Source organism: Lonchura striata, chromosome 27 (genome assembly GCF_046129695.1).
Source record: "Lonchura striata isolate bLonStr1 chromosome 27, bLonStr1.mat, whole genome shotgun sequence".
Classification (NCBI taxonomy): domain Eukaryota; kingdom Metazoa; phylum Chordata; class Aves; order Passeriformes; family Estrildidae; genus Lonchura; species Lonchura striata.
The window spans coordinates 5,317,920-5,341,475 of NC_134629.1; the positions used below are offsets into that span (position 1 = coordinate 5,317,920).

Consider the following 23,556-nt stretch of genomic DNA (forward strand, 5'->3'; position numbering starts at 1 on the left):
GACACCCCAAAACCGCCGTGACACCCCCAAACCGCTGTGACAACCCAAAAATGGCTGTGACACCCCAAAAAACGGCTGTGGCACCCCAAAAACGGCTGTGACAACCCAAAAATGGCTGTGACACCCCAAAAACGGCTGTGACACACCAAAAAACGGCTGTGACACCCCAAAAAACGGCTGTGGCACCCCAAAAATGGCTGTGACACCCCAAAACCGCCGTGACACCCCCAAACCGCTGTGACACCCCAAAAATGGCTGTGACACCCCAATACCGGCTGTGACACCCCAAAACCGCCGTGACACCCCCAAACCGCTGTGACAACCCAAAAATGGCTGTGACACCCCAAAAAACGGCTGTGACACCCCAAAACCGCCGTGACACCCCATAACCGGCTGTGACACCCCAAAACTACCGTCTGCACCGGGCCCCGGCACCCCCAAACCGCCGGGTACCCCCAAACCGCCCCCCGAGCAGCCGCAGCGGGCACGGGGCCGTTTCGTGCCTTTATTACAAACCGGGGCCGGGCCCGAGGCTCCCGGAGCTCCCGGTGCTCGCAGAGCTCCCGGTGCTCCCAGTTCTCCAGGGGCTCCCGGTGCTCCCAAAGCTCCCGGTGCCCCCGGGGTTCCCGGTGCTCCCAAAGCTCCCGGTGCCCCCGGGGTTCCCGGTGCTCCCGGTGCTCCCAGTTCTCCAGGGGCTCCCGGTGCTCCCAAAGCTCCCGGTGCTCCCGGGGTTCCCGGTGCTCCCGAGGTTCCCGGTTCTCCCGGTGCTCCCGAGGTTCCCGGTTCTCCCGGCGCCCCCGGTGCCCCCGGTGCCCCCGCGCTCACGGCGCCGCCGCGGGGGGGTCGGGCCGGCGGCGGAACACGGCGCAGTTCGGGGCCCGCCCCGCCCGCCGCGCCCGCTGCCCCTCCTCGGTCACCGACGGCAGCAGCGGCACCAGCGGCTCCGCGGCCTGCGGGCACCGGGCACGGCGGGCTCAGGGCGTGCCCGGGACACCGGGACAGCGGCACTGCCCCGGGACACCGGGACACTGAGCACTGCCCCGGGACACCGGGCACGGCGGGCTCAGGGCGTGCCCGGGACACCGGGACAGCGGCACTGCCCCGGGACACCGGGCACCGCCCCGGGGAGCCCCACTGTGCCCCGGGGCCACCCCAAAACCCCAGTCCCCCCAATCCCCTGCAGTTGCCCCAGTCTCCCCCAGTGGCACCCCACAATGCCAGTGCCCCCCGTGCCCCCAATGCCCCCCCAGTGCTCCCAGTCACCCCCAGTGCCCCCCAGTACCCCTCATTCCCCCCCAATCACCCCCCCAGTGCCCCAAATCCTCCCCCGTGCCCCCGTGCCACCCATTCCCCCCAGTGCCCCCAGTGCTCCCAGTGCCCCCCAGACCCCCCCAGTGCCCCCCAGTCCCAATTCCCCCCAGTCCCCCCGTGCCCCCCAATCCCCCCAGTGCCCCCCAATCCCCCCCATGACCCCCGTGCCCCCCAGACCCCCCCAGTGCCCCCATTCCCCTCATGCCCCCCAATCCCCCCCCTGCCCCCCGTGCTACCCCACAATCCCCATGCCCCCCATTCCCCCAGTGCCCCCCATGCCCCCCAATCCCCCCATGCCCCCCAATCCTCCCATTCCCCCAGTGCCCCCCAATCCCCCCATGCCCCCCAATCCCCCCATTCCCCCAGTGCCCCCCAATCCCCCCAATCCCCCCATTCCCCCAGTGCCCCCCAATCCCCCCATTCCCCCCCAATCCCCCCAATCCCCCCGTGCCCCCCATGCCCCCCGTGCCCGCTCTCACCAGCTGGGCGGGGGGCAGCGGCTCGAACAGGGGGTGCTCCCCAAAGTGCTGCAGCATCCACTGGTGCAGCTCGGGCACGTCCGTCACCGTGTACACCAGCCCCTGCACCCCAAAACTGTGGGTACCCCAAAACTGCCGGGTACACCAGGCCCTGCACCCCAAAACCGCTGTGACACCCCAAAACTGCGGGGTACACCAGGCCCTGCACCCCAAAACCGCTGTGACACCCCAAAACTGCGGGGTACACCAGGCCCTGCACCCCAAAACTGCTGTGACACCCCAAAACTGCCGGGTACACCAGGCCCTGCACCCCAAAACCGCGGGGTACCCCAAAACTGCCGGGTACACCAGGCCCTGCACCCCAAAACCGCGGGGTACCCCAAAACTGCCGGGTACACCAGGCCCTGCACCCCAAAACTGTGGGTACCCCAAAAATGCCGGGTACACCAGGCCCTGGACCCCAAAACCGCGGGGTACCCCAAATCTGCTGTGACACCCCAAAACTGCCAGGAAACCCAAAACTGCCAGGTACACCAGCCCCTGCACCCCAAAACTATTCTGCACCCCAAAACTGCTGTGACACCCCAAAACTGCCGGGTACACCAGCCCCTGCACCCCAAAACTATTCTGCACCCCAAAACTGCTGTGACACCCCAAAACTGCCGGGCACACCAGCCCCTGCACCCCAAAACTATTCTGCACCCCAAAACTGCTCTGCACCCCAAAACTACACCGTATACCCAGCCCTGGCACCCCAAAACCGCTTTGTCACCCCAAAACCACTGGGTACCCCAAAACCACCGTGGGGGGGTTCAGGAGGTTTTGGGGGGCTCAGGGGGTTTTGGGGGGTCAGAGAGATTTTGGGGGGTTCAGAAGGTTTTGGGGAGTCAGGGGGATTTTGGGGGGCTCAGGGGGTCTCAGGGGTTTGGGGGGGATCAGGGGGATTTTGGGAGTCTCAGGTGTTTTTTGGGGTCTCAGGGGGTTTTTCAGGGTTCTCAGGGGGTTTTTGGGGTCCCAGGGGGTCTCAGGGATTTTTGGGGGGCTCAAGAGGGTCTCAGGGTTTTTGGGGGGCTCAGGGGGTCTCAGGGTTTTGGGGGGCTCAGGGGGTCTCAGGGGTTTTTGGGGTGCTCAGGGGGTCTCGGGATTTTTTGGGGGGCTCAGGAGGGTCTCAGGGGGGATCTCAGGGTTTTGGGGTGCTCAGGGGGGGTCTCTCGGGATTTTTTGGGGGGCTCAGGAGGGTCTCAGGGGGGATCTCAGGGTTTTGGGGTGCTCAGGGGGGGTCTCAGGGGTTTTTGGGGGGCTCAGGAGGGTCTCAGGGATTTTTGGGGGGCTCGGGAGGGTCTCAGGGGAGGTCTCAGGGTTTCGGGGTGCTCAGGGGGTCTCGGGGGTTTTTGGGGGGCTCAGGAGGGTCTCAGGGTTTTTGGGGGGCTCAGGAGGGTCTCAGGGGTCTCAGGGGTTTTTGGGGGGCTCAGGGGGGGGGGTCTCAGGGTTTTGGGGTGCTCAGGGGGTCTCAGGGGTTTTTGGGGGGCTCAGGAGGGTCTCGGGGGGGTCTCAGGGTTTCGGGGTGCTTAGGGGGTGTCTCAGGTGGGGGCTCAGGGTTTGGGGTGTCTCAGGGTTTGGGGGGGTCTCAGGGTTTGGGGGGTCTCAGGGTTTGGGGGGTCTCAGGGTTTGGGGGTGTCTCAGGGGGGGTCTCAGGGTTTGGGGGGTCTCAGGGTTTCGGGGGGCTCAGGGGGTCTCAGGGGTTTTTGGGGGGCTCAGGAGGGTCTCAGGGGGTCTCAGGGGTTTTTGGGGGGCTCAGGAGGGTCTCAGGGGGTCTCAGGGGTTTTTGGGGGGCTCAGGAGGGTCTCAGGGGTTTTTGGGGGGCTCAGGAGGGTCTCAGGGGGTCTCAGGGGTTTTTGGGGGGCTCAGGAGGGTCTCAGGGGGTCTCAGGGTTTCGGGGGGCTCACCCCGGGGCGCAGCACGAAGCCGTACTCGGCCAGCGTGGCCGGGCTGACGATTCTCCACTTGTGCTTGGTGCGGAGCCCCCCATGGCACCCACAGACCCCCAGAGCCCCCCCATGGAACCCCAGAGGGCCCCCAAACCCCCTGACCCTCCCACAGGCACTCACGGACCCCCAGAGCCCCCCAGGGACCCCCAGAGCCCCCCAGACCCCCCCCAAACCCCCTGAGCCCCCCAGACACCCCCAGAGCCCCCAAGAACCCTCCCAGAGGCCCCCAAACACCCCCAGAACCCCCCCAAACACTCCAGAGCTCCCCAAATCCCCCAGAGCCTCCCAGACCCCCTCAGAACCCCCCCAAAACACCCCAGACCCCCCCCCCGAACCCCTCAGAACCCATTGCTGAAGCAGCTTGGGCCAGGGGAACGGCAACAGGGGGGTCCCAGGGGTGCTGGGGGGGTCCCAGGGGTGCTGGGGGGTCCCAGGGGTGCTGGGGGGGTCCCAGGGGTGCTGGGGGGTCCCAGGGGGTCCCAGGGGAAGAAGGAGGAGGGACCCCGAGGGTTTGGAGGTTCACAGCACACGGAAGTTCCAGGAGGTGCTTGGGGGTGCTGCGGGTTTTGGGGGGCTCAGCACACACCCCCCGGCATTTTCGGGGTTCCCGGTTTCGGGGCGCACCCCCCCCGGGAATTTGGGGGTTCCCGGTTTCGGGGCGCACCCCCCCCGGGATTTTCGGGGTTCCCGGTTTCGGGGCGCACCCCCCCCGGGATTTTCGGGGTTCCCGGTTTCGGGGCGCACACCCCCCGGGAATTTGGGGGTTCCCGGTTTCGGGGCACACAACCCCCGGGAATTTGGGGGTTCCCGGTTTCGGGGCACACACCCCCCGGGAGTTTCGGGGTTCCCGGTTTCGGGGCGCACCTGCGCGCGGCGGAAGAAGTGCGGCAGGTGCCGCATGGCGTTGGCCCGCACGCACGCCACGTTCCCGAATCGACCGGGCCGGGCCGCGCGCAGGGACCGGATCCGCGCCCGGGCGAAGGCGGCGACCTTGGCCCGCAGCTCCAGCCCCAGCGCCAGCGCCTGCGGGAAGCGCTCCGCCAGCGCCACTGCGCCGCCGCGTCACTACCGGGCAGCTCCCGGTGTGCCGCCGGTGTGCTCCCGGGACCGCCCCCGTACCCCCGGTACTGCCACCGAGCCGCCCCGGTACCGCCCCCGAGCTCCCGATACTGCCCCCGGTACCGCTCCGACCCGCCGGTACCCCCCCCGAGCCTCTCCGGTACCGCCGTGCCCCGGAACCCCCGGTGTCCCACTCCAGCCCCCCCGGTGCCGCCTCACCCGCAGCGTCCCGTGTGCCTCCCCAGCTCCCGGTGCTCCCGTGCCCAGCCCCGGTTCCACCGTGCCCAGCCCCGGGAATCCCCTCTCACCGAGCAGTCCCCGTGCCCATCCCCGGTGCCCGGTAAATCCCCGCTCACCGAGCAGCCCCCCGTGCCCATCCCCGGTGCCCGGAAAATCCCCGCTCACCGAGCAGTCCCCCGTGCCCATCCCCGGTGCCCCGGTGCCCGGTAAATCCCCGCTCACCGAGCAGCCCCCCGTGCCCATCCCCGGTTCCCGGTAAATCCCCGCTCACCGAGCAGCCCCCCGTAGCCGCACCCGATGTCTGCGAACTCCACGCGGGCCGGGGCCGCTCCCGGGGCGGCGGCGGGCGGGAAGAAGCTCGGGAAGAGCGAGGCCCAGTCCATGTCCTGCGGGCGGGACGGGCTGCGCGGCCGTTACCGGCGGGCACCGGGAGGTGGGGAGGGCAGCGGGCGGTGCAGGCCGCTGCCGCCGGGGCCGGGCCGGGCCGGGGGGCGGTTTCCGGCCGTTACCGGGGTCCCCGCACTCACTAGCTCAGGGTGTGGTCGGCCAGCGGGTTGGAGTGCGCGCGCTGCCGGTAAAATCGCTTCTGCGGCGGCGCCGCCGCCTCCTCCTCCTCCGCCGCCATGGCAGCCCCGCGCGGCGCGGCGGAGTGACGTCACCGAGCGGCGCGGCGCGGTGACGTCACCGCGCGACCGGCCGGCGGGGCGGGGCTCGGCTGGAGGTGACAGCGCCCCCTGGCGGCCCGGCGCCGCTCCCAGTGCTCCCAGTATAACCAGTGCATCCCAGTGCTCCCAGTATAACCAGTGTTCCCAGTACAGCCAGTGCCCCCCGTGCCCCCCAGTGCTCCCAGTGCCCCCTAGTGCTCCCAGTACAACCAGTACAGCCAGTGCTCCCAGTATAACCAGTGCCCCCCGTGCCCCTCAGTGCCCCCCGTGCCCCCCAGTGCTCCCAGTGCTCCCCAGTGCTCCCAGTGCCCCTCAGTGCTCCCAGTATAACCAGTATAGCCAGTGTTCCCAGTACTCCCAGTGCTCCCAGTGCCCCCCCAGTGCTCACAGTGCTCCCCAGTGCTCCCAGTATAACCAGTGCTCCCAGTATAACCAGTGCCCCCCCAGTGCTCCCAGTACAACCAGTACAGCCAGTGCTCCCAGTATAACCAGTGCTCCCAGTGCCCCCCCCAGTGCTTCCAGTACAACCAGGGCATCCCAGTGTTCCCAGTACAACCAGTGTTCCCAGTATAACCAGTGCTCCCAGTACAGCCAGTGCCTCCCGTGCCCCCCAGTGCTCCCAGTGCTCCCAGTGCCCCCCAGTGCCCCCAGTACAACCAGTACAGCCACTGCTCCCAGTATAACCAGTGCCCCCCGTGCCCCCCAGTGCTCCCAGTGCCCCCCAGTGCTCCCAGTACAACCAGTGTTCGCAGTATAACCAGTGCTCCCAGTACAACCAGTACAGCCAGTAAAACCATTGCTCTCAGTGCCTCCTTAGTGCTCCCAGTGCTCCCAGTGCCCCCCCAGCGCTCCCAGTGCTCCCAGTGCCCCCCAGTGCTCCCAGTGCCCTCCCAGTGCTCCCAGTACAACCAGTACAACCAGTACAGCCAGTAAAACCAGTGCCCTCCCAGTGCTCCCAGTGCTCCCAGTGCTCCCAGTACAACCAGTGCTCCCAGTCCCCCCAGTCCCCCCAGTTCCCGCAGTCCCTCCCCAGTCTCCCCAGCCCCCCCGTCCCGCGGCTCTTCCCGCTCGGGGCCGTTTCGGGAATTCGGCTGCGGTCGGGCCGGGGCCGAGCTCCGGGAACCCCCGGGGGCGGCGGGGGGTGAGCACCGTGGGAACGGAGCCGCGCGGCCCTTCCCGGCCCTGCCCGGCCCTTCCCCAGTGTTCCCTGACCCCCAAAATTCCCTGCCCCCCGATTGTTCCCTGACCCCCAAAATTCCCTGACCCCCCATTGTTCCCTGACCCCCCAAAATTCCCCGACCCCCCCATTGTTCCCTGACCCCCCAAAATTCCCTGACCCCCCCCATTGTTCCCTGCCCTCCCCCATTGTTCCCTGACCCCCCCCCATTGTTCCCGACCCCCCAAAATTCCCTGACCCCCCCATTGTTCCCTGACCCCCCCCCATTGTTCCCCGACCCCCAAATTTCCCTGACCCCCCCATTGTTCCCTGACCCCCCCAAATTTCCCTGACCCCCCCATTGTTCCCTGCCCCCCCATTGTTCCCCGACCCCCAAATTTCCTGACCCCCCCATTGTTCCCTGACCCCCCCAAATTTCCCTGACCCCCCCATTGTTCCCCGACCCCCCCATTGTTCCCCGACCCCCAAATTTCCTGACCCCCCCATTGTTCCCCGACCCCCAAATTTCCCCGACCCCCCCCATTGTTCCCCGACCCCCAAATTTCCTGACCCCCCCATTGTTCCCCGACCCCCAAATTTCCCCGACCCCCCCCATTGTTCCCCGACCCCCCCATTGTTCCCTGGACCCCCCCATTGTTCCCTGCCCCCCATTGTTCCCTGCCCCCCCAAATTTCCCTGACCCCCCAAAATTCCCTGTCCCCCTCCCATTGTTCCCCGCCCCCCCTCCCCCGGTCACTCGGACCCCCCCGGTCGCCCTGACCCGCGCTGTCCCCGCGGTGCCCCCGGTGCCCCCCCCCGGTGCCCCCCCCGGTGCCCCCGGTGTCCCGGGGCCACATTAACCCGGTGACGCAGGCGGTGACGCGGCTGCGCGGGGGGTCCCGGGGGGGTCCCGGGGGGGTCCCGGGGGGTCCCGGGGGGTCCCGGGGGGGCCGGGGCGGGTTGTTCATTACCCCCGGGCCAGCCCTTCCCCCCCCGGTCACCGCGCAGCCCGGGGAGCCCGGCGCGGGTGGCACCGGGGGCGGGTGGGTGACACTGTGCACGGTGGGACACGGGTGGGACGGGAACACGGGGATTTGGGACACGGGTGGGACAAGGACACGGGGACTGGGGACACGGGTGGGACAGGGACACGGGTGGGACGGGAACACGGGTGGGACAGGGACACTGGTGGGACTGGGGACACGGGTGTGACAGGGATATGGACAGCAGGGACACGGGTGAGACAGGGACACGGGTTGGACAGGGACACGGGTGGGACAGGGACACGGGGATTTGGGACACGGGTGGGACAAGGACACGGGGACTGGGGACACGGGTGGGACAGGGACACGGGTGGGACGGGAACACGGGTGGGACAGGGACACTGGTGGGACTGGGGACACGGGTGTGACAGGGATATGGACAGCAGGGACACGGGTGAGACAGGGACACGGGTTGGACAGGGACACGGGTGGGACAGGGACACGGGGATTGGGGACACGGGTGGGACAAGGACACGGGGATTGGGGACACGGGGACTGGGGACACGGGTGGGACAGGGACACGGGTGGGACAGGGACACGGGTGGGACAGGGATATGGACAGCAGGGACACGGGTGGGACAGGGACACGGGGACTGGGGACACGGGTGGGACAGGGACACGCGGACAGGGGACACGGGTGGGACAGGGACACGGGGATTGGGGACACGGGGACTGGGGACACGGGTGGGACAGGGACACGGGTGGGACAGGGATATGGACAGCAGGGACACGGGTGGGACAGGGACACGGGGATTGGGGACACGGGTGTGACAGGGACACGGGTGGGACAGGGACACGGGGATTGGGTGTGACAGGGACAAGGAAAGAGGAACCGAGGACAGCATCAGGAACATCAGGGCCCCAGGGCTGTGGTCAGACTGGTGGCACTGGTGGCACTGGTGGCACTGGTGGCATTGGTGGCACCGGTGGATGGGACAGTGACAGGAGCAGGAAGGGACAGGTGGTGGCACTGGGTGGAAGCCCTGCAGGGACTGCTGGGGTGACACTGGGGACACGGGGGACATTGGGATGGAGGAGGGGACACGGTGGCACGGCGGGGGACACCGAGGGACGAGAGGGGACACCGGGAGAGGGAAGGGACACGGGATGGGGACAGCGGGGACCGAGCAGGGGACACCGGGGGACACCGGGGGACACTGGGGGACACCGGGGCAAACTGGGGGACACCGCGGGGACCCCGCGGGACATTGGGGGACATCCGAGGGACACCAGGGGACATCGGGGGGACACCGGGATGGGGAAGGGGACACCAGGGGACACCGGGATCACTGGGGGACACCGGGGAGGCAGCGGGGGACACTGGAAGACACCCAAGGGACACCGGGGGGACCCCGGGGCAAACTGGGGGACATCGGGGGGACCCCACGGGACACTGGGGGACATTCGAGGGACACCAGGGGACATCGGGGGGGACACCGGCATGGGGGAGGGGGCACCAGGGGACACCGGGGTCACCGTGGGACAGCGGGGGGACAGCGAGGGACACTGGGAGACACCCAAGGGACACCGGGGGGACCCCGGGGCAAACTGGGGGACACCGGGGGGACACTGGGGGACACTGGGGGGACCCCGGGGCAAACTGGGGAAAATGGGGGGGACACCGGGGGACACAGGGGGACACCGGGGGACACCGGGGCAAACTGGGGGACACCGGGGGGACACTGGGGGACACTGGGGGGACCCCGGGGCAAACTGGGGAAAATGGGGGGGACACCGGGGGACACTGGGGGACACCCGAGGGACACCGGGGGACACCGGGGCAAACTGGGGGACACCGGGGGGACAGCGGGGGACACTGGGGGACATCCGAGGGACACCAGGGGACATCGGGGGGACACCGGGATGGGGAAGGGCACCCCGGGGGACCCCGGACCTGCCCCGGGACCGCGGGCCGGGGCCGAGCGCGCGCCGTGGGCGGAGCCCCGGCACCGGCCGAGGGGGCGTGGCTTAGGCGGCACCGGCCAATCAGGTGCGGGGGCTCGACCCGGCCACGCCCCTTCCGCGATGGCGGCGCCCGGGTGCCACGTGGGGAACGGGGGGGGGCGGGAGGCAGAGAACGGGGACGGGGACGGGGAGGAGGAGGAGGAAGAGGAAGAGGAAGAGGAAGAGGAAGGGGAAGAGGAGGAGGAAGGGGAAGAGGAAGAAGAAGAGGAAGAGGAAGGGGAGGAGGAAGGGGAAGAGGAAGAGGAAGGGGAAGAGGAGGAGGAAGGGGAAGAGGAAGAAGAAGAGGAAGAGGAAGAAGAAGAGGAAGGGGAAGGGGAAGAGGAAGGGGAAGGGGAGGAGGAAGGGGAAGAGGAAGAGGAAGGGGAAGAGGAGGAGGAAGGGGAAGAGGAAGAGGAAGGGGAAGAGGAGGAGGAAGGGGAAGAGGACGAGGAAGATGAAGATGAAGAGGAAGGGGAGCAAGGAGAAGAAGCAGAGGCGGCGCTGCGGGCCGTGTTCCCCCGCGACCCCGAGCTCTTCGCCGAGCTCTTCCCGGAGCGGCGCCGGTTCCGGCTGTGCGGGCGCGTCCTGCACATCGCGGAGCACCACGGGCCGCGGCTCGGGCCCGCCGGGGCCGTCTGGGAGGCGGTGAGCGGCCCCGGGGGGCGGCACCGGGGGAATTCCGGGCGCGGCGGGGACATCCCGGGGGACACCGGGTGATGGGGATGCCGGGGATCCCGAGGGTACGGCGATGCCGGCGACACCGGGGAGCGGGAGGTGACATCCCGGCCGTACCGGGAGCGATGGCGCGGGGGGATTGGGGTGGCGGGGGATCCCGGCGGGGACCCACGCGCGACATCCCGGGGGTGGCAGGAGGGATGGGGGACCCCGAGAGAACGGAGTACCGGGAGTGAGGGGCTGTGACATCGCGGTGAGCACCGGGGTGGTGGGAGGCTACCGAGTGATGGGGGGGAACCCCGAGAGAACGGGGACCACCGGAGGGGGTGGGGGCACCGGGAATGGGCACCTTGGGGGGCTACCGGGGACTGAGGTGTCCCGAGCATCCCGGGGCACCGCGGTGGCGACGGGAGAACCGGGGTGGGGGGGGTCACCGGGGGTGGGGATGACCCTGGGGGCGCGAGGAGAAGCGGCGGAGGCGGTTGGGGTTTGGGGGTGTCCCTGGGGTGGGTGGCGCACCCCGGACCCCCCCTGCGCCCCCCAGGCCCTGTCCCTGTGCCGCTTCCTGGGCGAGCGGAGCGTGGAGCTGGCGGGGCGGCGAGTCCTGGAGCTGGGCGCCGGTACCGGCATCGTCGGCATCTTCGCTGCCATGCTGGGTGCGGGGGGACACCCGTGGGGCTGGGGGGACACCCGTGGGCGGGGGGACACCCGCGGGTGGGTGGGGACACCCATGGGTGGGGGGGATCCCCGTTCCCCCGCCCAGCAGAGAACTGGAAACCGCTGCGAGCAGCGCTGGAGGTGATTTGGGATTTGGGGGACCCCCGGGGGGTTACCCCCACGCCCCCCACACCCCCGCTTTGGACTCGGGGTTTGTTGGGGTCGGGGGGGATTTGGGGAGATCCTGTGGGGCTGAGCCGCACTCTGACTCCGGGATTTTTGGGATATGGGAGGGGGTTACTGGGATTTTGGGGTGGGGAGTCCCAGGGGGTGTTCCTCACTCCGGCTCATGAGGTTTTACTGGGATTTTGGGGTTTTACTGGGATTTGGGTTGGGGTCACAGGGGGTGTTCCTCACTCCGGCTCATGAGGTTTTACTGGGATTTTGGGGTTTTACTGGGATTTGGGTTGGGGTCACAGGGGGTGTTCCTCACTCCGGCTCATGAGGTTTTACTGGGATTTTGGGGTTTTACTGGGATTTTGGGGTGGGAGGTTTTACTAGGATTTTGGGGTGGGGGGGTCACAGGGGGTGTTCCTCACTGTGGCTCGGAGTTTTTTGGGATGTGGATGAGGTTTTACTGGGGTTTGGGTTGGGGGTCCGAGGGTTTCTCAGTGTTCCTCACTGTAACTCAGAATTTTATGGGATATGGGGAGCATTTCATTGGGATTTCGGGGTAGGGGGTCCCAGGGGGTGTTCCTCACTCCAGCTCAGGGGGTTTTACTGGGATTTTGGGGTTTTACCGGGATTTTGGGGTGGGAGGTTATACCAGGATTTGGGTTGTGGGGTCACAGGGGGTGTTCCTCACTGTGGTCAGGGGGTTTTACTGGGATTTTGGGGTGGGAGGTTTTACTGGGATTTGGGGTGGGAGGTTTTACTGGGATTTGGGATGAGGGGTCCCAGGGCGTGTTCCTCATTCTGTCTCAGTTTTTTTTTGGGATATGGCGAGGCTTTACTGGGATTTGGGGTGGGAGTTTTTACTGGGATTTGTGTTGGGGTCACAGGAGGTGTTCCTCACTGTGGCTCAGGGTTTTATGGGATATGGGAAGGTTTTACTGGGATTTTGGGGTGGGAGTTTTTACTGGGATTTTGGGTTGGGGACACAGGGGGTGTTCCTCACTCCGGCTCAGGCGGTTTTACTGGGATTTTGGGTTGGGGTCACAGGGGGTGTTCCTCACTCCGGCTCAGGCGGTTTTACTGGGATTTTGGGGTTTTACTGGGATTTTGGGTTGTGGGGTCACAGGGGGTGTTCCTCACTGTGGTCAGGGGGTTTTACTGGGATTTTGGGGTGGGAGGTTTTACTGGGATTTGGGGTGGGAGGTTTTACTGGGATTTGGGATGAGGGGTCCCAGGGCGTGTTCCTCATTCTGTCTCAGTTTTTTTTTGGGATATGGCGAGGCTTTACTGGGATTTGGGGTGGGAGTTTTTACTGGGATTTGTGTTGGGGTCACAGGAGGTGTTCCTCACTGTGGCTCAGGGTTTTATGGGATATGGGAAGGTTTTACTGGGATTTTGGGGTGGGAGTTTTTACTGGGATTTTGGGTTGGGGACACAGGGGGTGTTCCTCACTCCGGCTCAGGCGGTTTTACTGGGATTTTGGGTTGGGGTCACAGGGGGTGTTCCTCACTCCGGCTCAGGCGGTTTTACTGGGATTTTGGGGTTTTACTGGGATTTTGGGTTGTGGGGTCACAGGGGGTGTTCCTCACTCTGTCTCAGGAGGTTTTACTGGGATTTTGGGGTTTTACCGGGATTGGGTTGGGGTCCCAGGGGGTGTTCCTCACTCTGTCTCAGGAGGTTTTACTGGGATTTTGGGGTTTTACCGGGATTGGGTTGGGGTCACAGGGGGTGTTCCTCACTCTGTCTCAGGAGGTTTTACTGGGATTTTGGGGTGGGAGTTTTTACCGGGATTGGGTTGGGGTCCCAGGGGGTGTTCCTCACTCTGTCTCAGGAGGTTTTACTGGGATTTTGGGGTTTTACCGGGATTTTGGGGTGGGAGGTTATACCGGGATTGGGCTGGGGGTCCCGGGGGCACTCCCACAGCCCGGCCCCCGCCGAGCTGGGGGTGCCGGGGGTCGGTGCCCCGCTGAGGCCGGCCGCGCTGCCCGCAGGGGCGGAGGTGACCCTGACGGACCGGCCGGCGGCGCTGCCGCAGCTGCGGGAGAACGCGCGGCGGAACTTCCCGGTGCCGGCGGCGGCTCCGCGGGTGCGGGCGCTGCGCTGGGGCCGCGACCAGCGCCGCTTCGCCCCCAAATTCCACCTGGTGCTGGGCTCCGACATCGTCTACGACCCCCGCGCCTTCGCGCCGCTGCTCCGCACCCTCCGGTACCTGGTGGTGCCGCCGGCCCGGGCGCTGCTCAGCGCCCGCCCGCGCGGCGGCGACGCCGGTGCCGCCCGGTTCTTTGGGCGCCTGCTGCCGCCGTTCTTCGCCGTGCGGCGGCTGCGGCGGGAGCCCGACAGCGACATCGACATCTACGAGCTGAGCCCGCGGCGGGCGGCGGGCGGGGACCGGCCCCGGGAGCGCCCCCGGGGATGGGACGGGGATGAAATGGAGCCGGGGGGCTCCGCTCGGCGCTGTGCGTGATCTGGGGGGCTGCGGGGATTTGGGGAGGGGGGTGCGGCGCCGGGGATGGACAGGGCGGGGAGGGGGGTCTGTGAGGTGCTGGGGGGGTTCTGAGGGTCTGGGGTCTGTGAGGACCAGGGGGTCTCTGAGGGTCTGGGGTCTGTGAGAGCTGCGGGGGCTCTGTGAGGGTCGGGGGTTCTGTGAGAGCTGGGGGGGTCTCTGAGGGTCTGGGGTCTGTGAGAGCTGCGGGGGCTCTGTGAGGGTCGGGGGGGTCTGTGAGAGCTGGGGGGGTCTCTGAGGGTCTGGGGTCTGTGAGGACCAGGGGGTCTCTCTGAGGGTCTGGGGTCTGTGAGAGCTGCGGGGGCTCTGTGAGGGTCGGGGGGGTCTGAGGTTGTGGGGGGGCCCTGAGGTTGGGGGGTCTGCGAGAGCCAGGGGGTCTGTGAGGGCTTCTGAGGGTCTGAGGGTGAGGGGTCTGTGGAGGTCACGGGGGATTGTGAGGGTCAGGGGTCTCTGAGGTTGTGGGGGGTCTATGAGCTCTGGGGTCTTGTGAGGGTCTGGGGTCTGTGAGAGCTGGGGGGGTCTGTGAGGGTCTGGGGTCTGTGAGGGTGGGGGGGTCTGTGAGAGACGGGGGGGGTCTCTGAGGTTGGGGGGTCTGTGAGAGACGGGGTCTCTGTGAGGGCTTGTGAGGGTCGGGGGTCTATAAGGGTGGGGGGCTCTGTGAGGGTTGGGAGGGTCTGAGGTTGTGGGGGGTCTCTGAGGTTGGGGGGTCTGTGGGGGTCTGGGGTCTCTGAGAGCTTGTGAGGGTTGGCAGGGTCAGGGGGTTGTGAGGGTCAGGGGTCTGTGAGAGCTGTGGGGTCTCTGTGAGGGTTGGAGGTCTCTGAGGTTGTGGGGGGTCTCTGAGGGTCTGGGGTCTGTGAGAGCTGGGGGGGGTCTATGAGGCTCTGGGGTCTTGTGAGGGTCGGGGGTCTATAAGGGTGGGGGGCTCTGTGAGGGTCGGGAGGGTCTGAGGTTGTGGGGGGTCTATGAAGTTGGGGGATCTGTGAGAGTCTGGGGTCTGTGAGAGCTGGGAGGACTCTGTGAGGGTTGGGGGGGTCTGAGGTTGTGGGGGGTTTGTGAAGGTCTGGGGTCTGTAAGGCTGGGGGGGGTCTGTGAGGCTCTGGGGTCTGTGAGGGTCTGGGGTCTGTGAGAGGGGGGTCTCTGTGAGGGTCGGGGCTCTATGAGGGTGTGGAGAGTTTTGTGGATGAGTGGCTTTGGGAGAAAGGACATGAGTACTGCAGTTAGTGAAGCAGCAGCTGAAAACTGCAGAGTGCAGCAATAGCGGATGTAGCAACAATATCCAACAATATCACACGTCCTTGGGTGAGCTGGTTCCCAACAGTAGAATGGTCAGCAAAAAGATAAATGTAAGGGAAAACAAAGCAAGCTTAGAAAGCTCCAAAGGCGGGGTTGACCTGTTTTTAATACACCAATGAGGAGCCTAAATTTGCAATATGCATGAGCTTCATTATAATGGGTATAACTGTACCTGCGTGCCTGGAATAAACGGAGACTTGTTGACATTATAGAATGGACTTGTCTCCTGTCATTTTTCCACAAATGGTGACCTTGATGTGATTCCAGGCGCCACGGTGGAGTGATGAAAAAGAGTTCAGTGCTGAATTGAAACAGAGTGCACCGTGCCCCAGGTGACTGCAGAGGCAAGCCTGGCCGATACGTGCTGCCGACGACCTCGGAGGGCTGCAACAGCGCTGACAATATAAGTATGGAGAGGCAAGCAGCATATGATTTATTTACTGCATTCTTGCAGAGAAGGCAGATTAAAGGCATTGATTTGCAGAAAGACCTGCCAGGGTTGTTAGCATATGGGTATTCTAAGGGGTTCTTTGTAAATCCTCATACGGTACATGAGTTGTCTGAGTGGCGTAAGTTTGGGTATAAACTGTGGGAGGAAGTTTTAGATGATGATAAGACAGCCAAAAAGCTGGGAAAGTTGTGGAAGGTAGTCCAGAATGAGTTGTTGCAGCATCAGGCAGAAAAGAATGCAGCTGTAGAGGCAACTATGGCACTAGAGAAGAATAGAGGTTATAGTAGGGATTGGTTACCTGGTGTTTCCATGCCACCTGCTGTATCTACAGTGGAGTTGCCTCCATTGCCACCCGTACCTGAGGACACGGAAACAGAGTCGCGTTGTGAGCCCACGGCTCCTCCAGCCCCCCCAAACAGAGATCGCTGGTTTGTCGAGGTTTGTCTGTCAGTGAGCCGACCCCTAGGGCAGAGTCTGACCTAACGGAGGCTCTGGCCAGGGAACGGAGGGAAGTTTGGGCGACTTTGGCAAGAGAGGAGCTGGACAAAGGAGATGGGCAGGCTTTGGAACTAGCAGCAGAACTGGCTTGTCCTGTAATTTTTCAGCAGCAGGCAGGCGGGGGGTTAACAGCTCAGATTACACCGTTAGATTGGAAGTTGTTGTCACAACTTCGAGCTACAGTGAGTCAATTTGGAGTTACTAGTGAACCGGCTAGGCAGATATTGGATTATGTTTGGAGTACTAATATATTGCTACCAGGAGATTGTAGAAGTCTTGCTAAGCTTATTTTCTCGCCACATCAGAGGCCTTTGTTTGGTGCACACTGGCAGGCAGAGGTTAATGAAGCTGTAGCTATACAAAGACAGCCTGGAGATCCTCTTCATGGAGTAACTATGGATGAATTGATGGGCTTAGGACCATATTTTCGCACTGAGGCACAAGCTATGCTAGGACCTGAGAAGTGTCGAGAGGCAATGCGACTGGCTCGAAGGGCTATAGATAAGGTGAAAGACCCAGGAGGTTTGCCAGCATATATGGGAATTAAACAAGGAAGGGATGAGACTTTTGGAGCATTTATTGATAAGGCAGCAGCAGCAATAGAGAGAGCTGGAGTGCCTGAGTTTATGCGTGGGTCATTGTTGAAGCAGTGTGCTTTGCAAAATTGTAATGCTTCTACAAGAAGTGTGTTAAACACATTAGGAGCTAATTGGACTATAGAAGATGCATTAGAGAGGATGGCTACTATACCAACGGGGGAACAGGCATTTTTAATTAAAGCTATTAAAGAGCTGGGGGAGGAGTTAAAAAAGCAGGCAAAAGCTTCACAGACACAAGTGTTAGCTGCTCTTGCACCCCTCCAAGCGTCAGTAGCAACCCAGGGAAATGTTTACGGCAGCCGTATGAGATGTTTCCGATGTGGAGGGACAGGACACGTTCGGCGAGAATGCTCTGCTGCTGGAATATGGTGTCCTAAGTGCAAATCGGATACTCATAACATTGCTGCCTGTAAGAGGAGACCGGGAAACGCCCGAAACAGCGCAAACAAGAGCAGCCGCGCTCCGACACAAATAGCTGCTCCAGCCTTTCCAACAGGACACCTTGCGTCCAGCCACAAGAGGGAGCCTCGGGATGGACTTGGCAGCTGCAGTAGAAGTGACTTTAATGACACCACAGCCGCAGAAGATCCCCACTGGAGTTAATAGACCTATTATAATCGAGGGCAGGACAATGGGAGCTTTGTTATTGGGAAGATCATCAGCCTCTATGCTTGGATTGTTTGTGCTGCCTGGTGTCATTGATGCAGACTATACTGGTGAAATTATGATTATGGTTCATACTCCATTTCCTCCTATTCGGATTAATAAAGGACAAAGGATTGCTCAATTGGTTCCTCTAGAGCAAGCTACTAAGGCTGTATCCTCACGGAAAAGCCGTGGAGGAGATGGATTTGGATCTACAGGAGGTTTGACTCTATTAACTTTGGATCTGAATGACAGACCAAGAAAAGAGGTTTCGTTGGAGTATAAGGGACAAAAATTCATGTTTACAGGTTTGCTGGATACGGGGGAGATTCAAGTATTATTGCACCACAGTGTTGGCCTGCACATTGGCCTTTACAGCCAGCTGCTACAGCAGTAACAGGAGTTGGAGGTTTAACTCTTGCAAGCTGCTCACCACCTCTTATTGCATCAATAGATGGTAAAGCCATAAAGGCAATATTTTCTGTTGTTCAGTTACCACCTACGGTGCAATGCCTAATTGGACGAGACATTTTGACACAGTTAGGGGTTGTCCTGACAAATGAGCACCCTTTGGGATAATAGCCATTGCTTGGACTTTCCCGATTCCCATAACTTGGAAAAGTGATGAGCCTATATGGGTAAAGCAATGGCCTTTAAAAAGGGAAAGTCTGCAACATGCTCATGCCCTGGTCACTAAACAATATCAACAAGGGCATCTGAAATTGTCTACGAGTCCTTGGAATACCCCTATCTTTGTGATAAAGAAAAAGTCAGGGAAATATTGCTTGCTACATGATTTACGAGAGGATAATAAACAGATAGAGCCAATGGGTGCACTACAGCCAGGTCTGCCTAACCCAGCAATGTTACCTGAAGGATGGCCTCTATTGATAATAGACCCAAAAATTGCTTTTTTACAATAGCTTTGCATGACAGGGATGCAAAACGCTTTGCATTTACCTTGCCAGCTCTGAATAAAGTCCAGATCGATAATTTAAATAGACAGTTTTGCCTCAGGGGATGCACAACAGCCACCCTTTGTGTCAACTTTACGTAGATTCTGCATTACAACCATTGAGGCAACAGTGGCCACAGGCAATTATTTACCATTATGTGGATGATATTTTAATTGCTCAACCTAAGTCATTTACGAGCCAACAGGTTAAACATGTACAAAATTTGCTGGGATGTTTTAGGCTTGTTGTAGCCCCAGAGAAAATACAGTTAACTCCTCCTTGGAAATACTTGGGATGGACATTGTCTCAAAGCTTGGTAACGCCTCAGAAATTAGAACTGAAAACACAGATTGTTACTTTAAACGATGCTCAAAAATTGCTAGGTGAATGACAATGGCTTAAACCTACAGTGGGACTTCTGAATGAACAGTTGGATTCTCTTAGACCCTTATTGAAGGGCACAGACCCAACAGCACCAGTGACCCTTAATCCTCAGCAGAAAAGAACCCTTCAGCAAATTACAGACTGTGTGGTTCAGGGTCGTGTACATCGGCGAATTCTGGGAATCCTGCTTAATCTCACTATATGGTGTGGTGAAAAACATTTGCTGGGGGCTTTAACCCAGCTAGAAACAAAAACGGGGGAGATCAGGGTGTTAGAATGGCTAAAGTCCCCTCCACTTCAGCAAACAAAGACTTTAACTCAAAAAATTGAACTGTTAGCAGCTTTGGTAAAACGGGGTCATGAGAGAATTTTGCAGCTTGATGGATGAGAGACTTAATTAATACAACTTCCTATGAAAAAGGACTCTTTACAATGGTATTTGGTCAATAGTGAAGAACTGCAGGAAGCTCTGCTAGGAGTAGGAGGTGCTGTCATAACTGAAAGTATTAAAAATCCTCCATTACAGTGGATTGGAAAATTGAGCTGGATGGTACGGCCACAGTGAGAAAAGGAGCCGATTCCTGGTGCAATAACGGCATACACAGATGCAGAGAAGAGGTCAAGAACAGCAGCAATTACATGGCAGGAGCAGGGAGTCTGGAATCATGAAATTCTTACTGCAGATGACTCAGATACCCTTCAGACCTTGGAGTTAGCAGCTGTGGTTTGGGCTCTGACAGTCCTGAAGGGACCTTTGAATATTGTTACAGATTCCTTGTATGTAGTTGGTGTGGTGGAAAGAATAGAGGATACTGCTATCAAGGAAATACAAAACCAGAGACTGTTTGAACTGTTCATACAACTTTAAAAAGCAGTAAAAATCCGAGAACATCCTTATGCTATCACCCACATAAGAAGTCAGAAATGGGAGATTGGCTTGGGAGAGGGTAATTCTCGGGCAGATAAGCTCGTCACAGTGACTCAAACTTCTCCTTTATCAGGGCAAATGCTTGCTAGGGAGGCACATTCTATGTTTCATCAGAATGCAAAAGGGTTACAACGGGAGTTTGGAATATCCCATGCAGATGCCACTGCTATAGTGAGAGCTTGTCCTATCTGTAGTCATCATAATGGGGGTCATGGCATGGGATGGGGAGTTAACCCACGAGGTCTTTCATCTAATGAACTCTGGCAGATGGATGTTACTCATGTAAATAGCTTTGGTCTTCTGAAATATGTTCATGTTACTATAGATACATATAGTAAATACATCTGGGCAATGGCTCAAGCTGGAGAAAAAGCATTACATGTTATAAGGCATTTATGTAGTTGTTTTGCAGTAATGGGAGTGCCAAAGCAGATCAAGACAGACAATGGTCCTGCATACATTGGTGGCAGGGTGAATAGATTTTTAAAATCGTGGGGAATTAAGGACATTACAGGAATAGCACATTCTCCCACTGGACAAGCAATCGTAGAAAGGGCAAATGGAACTTTGAAGAGATACTTGGAAAAACATAGAGAGATTGGAGATGTTCAGGAAAGATTAATGAAAGTGCTCTTTGTTCTTAATCATTTGTGTGTATTTGGGGATTCGGAGGCACCACCTGCAATGGTACATTATGGACAAAAAAGGGACAAATTGTACATGGGACAAAAAAGAGATGAGTAAAAAAGGGCAAGGAAGTATGGGTCAGGTATAGGGACCCTAAAACAGGTATTTGGCAGAACCCAGCAAAGGTCCTCTATTGGGGAAGGGGATATCTTTGTGTTTCCACCCTACAGGTTCACTCTGGGTGCTCTGGATGATTCATCTCGCAGACCCCTGACGGATCAGGACCAGAGGAGAATTAAAGAGAAGCTGATTCGCACAGTGGAACCCATTCTTCAAGAGATAAGAGGACTTTCCCCAGTGATTGATCAACTTTTGCCTTCAGAGTCAACTTTTCTGGCAATTGTTGCGAGTATTGAAGCTTTACAGACTGTTCATATTCCGGGACCAAAGAATCCCGAGTACCTTGGTTGTGGGAGTTTTAATTGTAAGAGTTGGGTTGCTTTTATTTGTGGGAGTAGTAGAAAAACGTACTAGGAAGACCAAGTATTTTTGAAACGACATTTTTGGTGTAAAAATCGTGACTTTCAAGCACAGGGAGAGACTTGGCAGAAAGATTTAATACGAGACACAGGCTTAGGAGTTGCTTTAGCTTTGCAGTTATTTGAAGTGCCAGAACAAAAGATACTAGCTTTTTATAGATGGGAAGCAGAACATGTGGGTTAATTAGGCAAGCAAATTCAAAAACTTTATCAACAAGGTGCCAAAAGCAGGTGAAAGTATCTATAAGATCTTATTTAGGAAGACCAGTAGTAGGAAATCCAGACATAGAGTTAGATAGGCTTATTGAAAATGTGCAGGCATTGAAATTAAAATCCAAGAGGAAGAAATCATGAGGGTGATGAGGTGGATAATCTATCTTGTTCCTTTGACTAATCTTTGTTGTGGACTAATGCAATTTAATCAGCCCAGAGAAAAGATTTGGGTAACCTTGGCTAACAAGACTAATCAATGAGCTTGGGAGGAGTTACAAATCCATTTCGTACCTGCCTAACAGGTGTTCCTGTCTGGAGACCAGAGGAATTTTGTGGGTTGGTAAAGGATCAAACACTTTGCAAGAATTTTGCAAAAGTGAAAGGGCCAGACAAGAATATTGATTACACAGGAGCTCAAAGAGATGGCTACAGGCAATGTTTGTTGGTACTGTCACTTAAAGAAACATTACAATCTCCACCAGAAGAATTAGATCTCTTTGGAAGTGCCAATGCTAGTTTAGGGAATGTTTTGACAGGAGGATGGTTTAGCTTTGTTCCATTGAACTTGCAGAATTTAAATAACCCAAGAGACAAATGGGCTTCTCTGGACTCTTCACTGGACTCAGGTAGGGTAGCATCACAGTTATATTCCAACTGTGATGGTTCCAAGATAACCAAACCCTTAAGGTTGTCAAAAGGTGTATTTTTGATCTGTGGAGATAGAGCTTGGAATGGAATACCAGTAAAACCACAAGGGGGACCCTGTTACCTAGGAAAACTAGCGCTGTGCCACCCTAATATGTCCTTGCTAATGCAATGGGACAGGCTAGGGAAGAAAAGGAAAAAGTGTGATGTGCATGACTTAGAATGTGATCAGGTTGGACAACCTCAATTTTGGAGTACTTTGAAACAAATAATAGTAGCAACCCTGTTATCAGGAGGAGCTGCCAGAAAGGCTATGGTGTTAGCTGAACAATTAAAATGCTGGGCTAAAGATGGACTTAATAAAACATTAGAGGTTTTAGCCATGCTTGCTATGGATGTACAAAGTGTAAATCATGCAGTACTGCAGAACAGAGCAGCCATTGATTTTTTATTATTGGCCCATGGACATGGATGTGAGGAATTTGAAGGAATGTGTTGCATGAATCTCTCTGATCATTCTGTATCAATACATGCTAAGATTAAAGAACTACAACAGAGCCTTCATCAATTAAAAAAAGAAGATGGTCTGGGGATAGAAGAATGGCTTAAAAGCTTAGGGATCGGTCCTTGGCTAAGAACTTTTATTATGAATGCAGTGGGAATCTTGATTGTTGTTTTACTGCTCTTGCTGATCTTGCCCTGCCTGTTTAGCTGCCTGCAGAGGCTGGTATGATTCAAAAGATGTGGACAACTAATTTAATGGTTCAAAACAGAAACAGGGGAAGTGTGGAGAGTTTTGTGGATGAGTGGCTTTGGGAGAAAGGACATGACTACGTGCAGTTAGTGAAGCAGCAGCTGAAAATTGCAGAGTGCAGCAATAGTGGATGTAGCAACAATATCCAACAATATCACACGTCCTTGGGTGAGCTGGTTCCCAACAGTAGAATGGTCAGCAAAAAGATAAATGTAAGGGAAAACAAAGCAGGCATAGAAAGCCCCAAAGGCGGGGTTGACCCTTTTAGAGACACCAATGAGGAGCCTAAATTTGCAATATGCATGAGCTTCATTATAACGGGTATAACTGTACCTGCGTGCCTGGAATAAACGGAGACTTGTTGACATTATAGAATGGGCTTGTCTCCCGTCATTTGCCACAAGGGTGGGGGGTCTGTGAGGGTCTGGGGTCTGGGGGGGTCTGTGAGGGTCTGGGGGGGTCTGTGAGGGTCTGGGGTCTGTGAGGACCAGGGGGTCTCTGAGGGTCTGGGGTCTGTAAGGCTTGGGGGGGGTCTATGAGGCTCTGGGGTCTTGTGAGGGTCTGGGGTCTGTCAGGGTGGGGGGGTCTGAGGTTGTGGGGGGGTCTCTGAGGTTGTGGGGTCTATGAGGGTGGGGGGCTTTGTGAAGGTCTGGGGGGGTCTGTGAGGGTCAGGGGTCTATAAGGGTGGGGGGCTCTTTGAGGGTCAGGAAGGGTCAGGGGTCTCTCAGGTGTGGGGGGGTCTGAGGGTCGGAGGCTTTGTGAGGGTCAGGGGTCTGTGAGGGTCGGGGGGGTTGTGAGGGTCAGGGGTCTCTGAGGCTGGGGTCTGTGAGGTTTGGGGGTCTCTGAGGTTGGGGTCTGTGTGGGTCAGGGGTCTGTGAAGCTGGGGGGATCTGTGGGGGTCTCTGGGGTTGGGGTCTGTAGGGGTCAGGGGTCTCTGAGGCTGGGGTCTCTGGGGGTCTCTGAGGCTGGGGTCCGTGTGGGTCAGGGGTCTCTGAGGCTGGGGGTCCCTGGGGGTCTCTGGGGGTCTCTGGGGTTGGGGTCTGAAGGTGTGGGGGTCTCTGTGTGGGTCAGGGGTCTCTCGGGTTGGGGTCTGTGAGGTTTGGGGGTCTCTCGGGTCCGGGGGGGTTCGG

At 59.4% G+C, this 23,556-nt stretch overlaps 2 protein-coding genes across 2 annotated transcripts; one reads left to right on the plus strand and one right to left on the minus strand.

Annotated features, from left to right (window-relative positions):
- Positions 1-491: 491 nt before the first annotated feature.
- Positions 492-5,726, minus strand: METTL1 (methyltransferase 1, tRNA methylguanosine). The gene is made up of 6 exons (XM_077788630.1): positions 5,605-5,726; positions 5,349-5,479; positions 4,632-4,827; positions 3,737-3,821; positions 1,791-1,892; positions 492-950 (listed from the first exon to the last, which is right to left on the minus strand). The coding sequence occupies exons 1-6, from the start codon at positions 5,700-5,702 to the stop codon at positions 822-824; spliced, it is 741 nt and encodes a 246-aa protein (XP_077644756.1). The 5' UTR covers positions 5,703-5,726; the 3' UTR covers positions 492-821.
- Positions 5,727-9,959: 4,233 nt separating this feature from the next.
- EEF1AKMT3 (EEF1A lysine methyltransferase 3) lies at positions 9,960-22,801 on the plus strand. The gene is made up of 5 exons (XM_077788566.1): positions 9,960-10,530; positions 11,105-11,216; positions 13,383-13,847; positions 15,455-15,594; positions 20,506-22,801. Exons 1-4 carry the CDS (start codon positions 9,967-9,969, stop codon positions 15,469-15,471), a joined length of 1,158 nt encoding a protein of 385 aa, XP_077644692.1. The 5' UTR covers positions 9,960-9,966; the 3' UTR covers positions 15,472-15,594; positions 20,506-22,801.
- Positions 22,802-23,556: the final 755 nt, after the last annotated feature.

Bases quoted from the DNA above. Each gene is read 5' to 3' on its own strand.
- METTL1 (XM_077788630.1), bottom strand. From the start codon at position 5,702: ATGGCGGCGGAGGAGGAGGAGGCGGCGGCGCCGCCGCAGAAGCGATTT. The intron at 5,480-5,604 runs GTGAGTGCGGGG...ACGGCCGCGCAG, and splicing joins GCCGACCACACCCTGAGCTA to CCCGTCCCGCCCGCAGGACA. The intron at 4,828-5,348 runs GTGAGCGGGGAT...GCGGCGGCGCAG, and splicing joins CGGCTACGGGGGGCTGCTCG to TGGCGCTGGCGGAGCGCTTC.
- EEF1AKMT3 (XM_077788566.1), top strand. From the start codon at position 9,967: ATGGCGGCGCCCGGGTGCCACGTGGGGAACGGGGGGGGGCGGGAGGCA. The intron at 10,531-11,104 runs GTGAGCGGCCCC...TGCGCCCCCCAG, and splicing joins CCGGGGCCGTCTGGGAGGCG to GCCCTGTCCCTGTGCCGCTT. The intron at 11,217-13,382 runs GTGCGGGGGGAC...CGCTGCCCGCAG, and splicing joins CATCTTCGCTGCCATGCTGG to GGGCGGAGGTGACCCTGACG.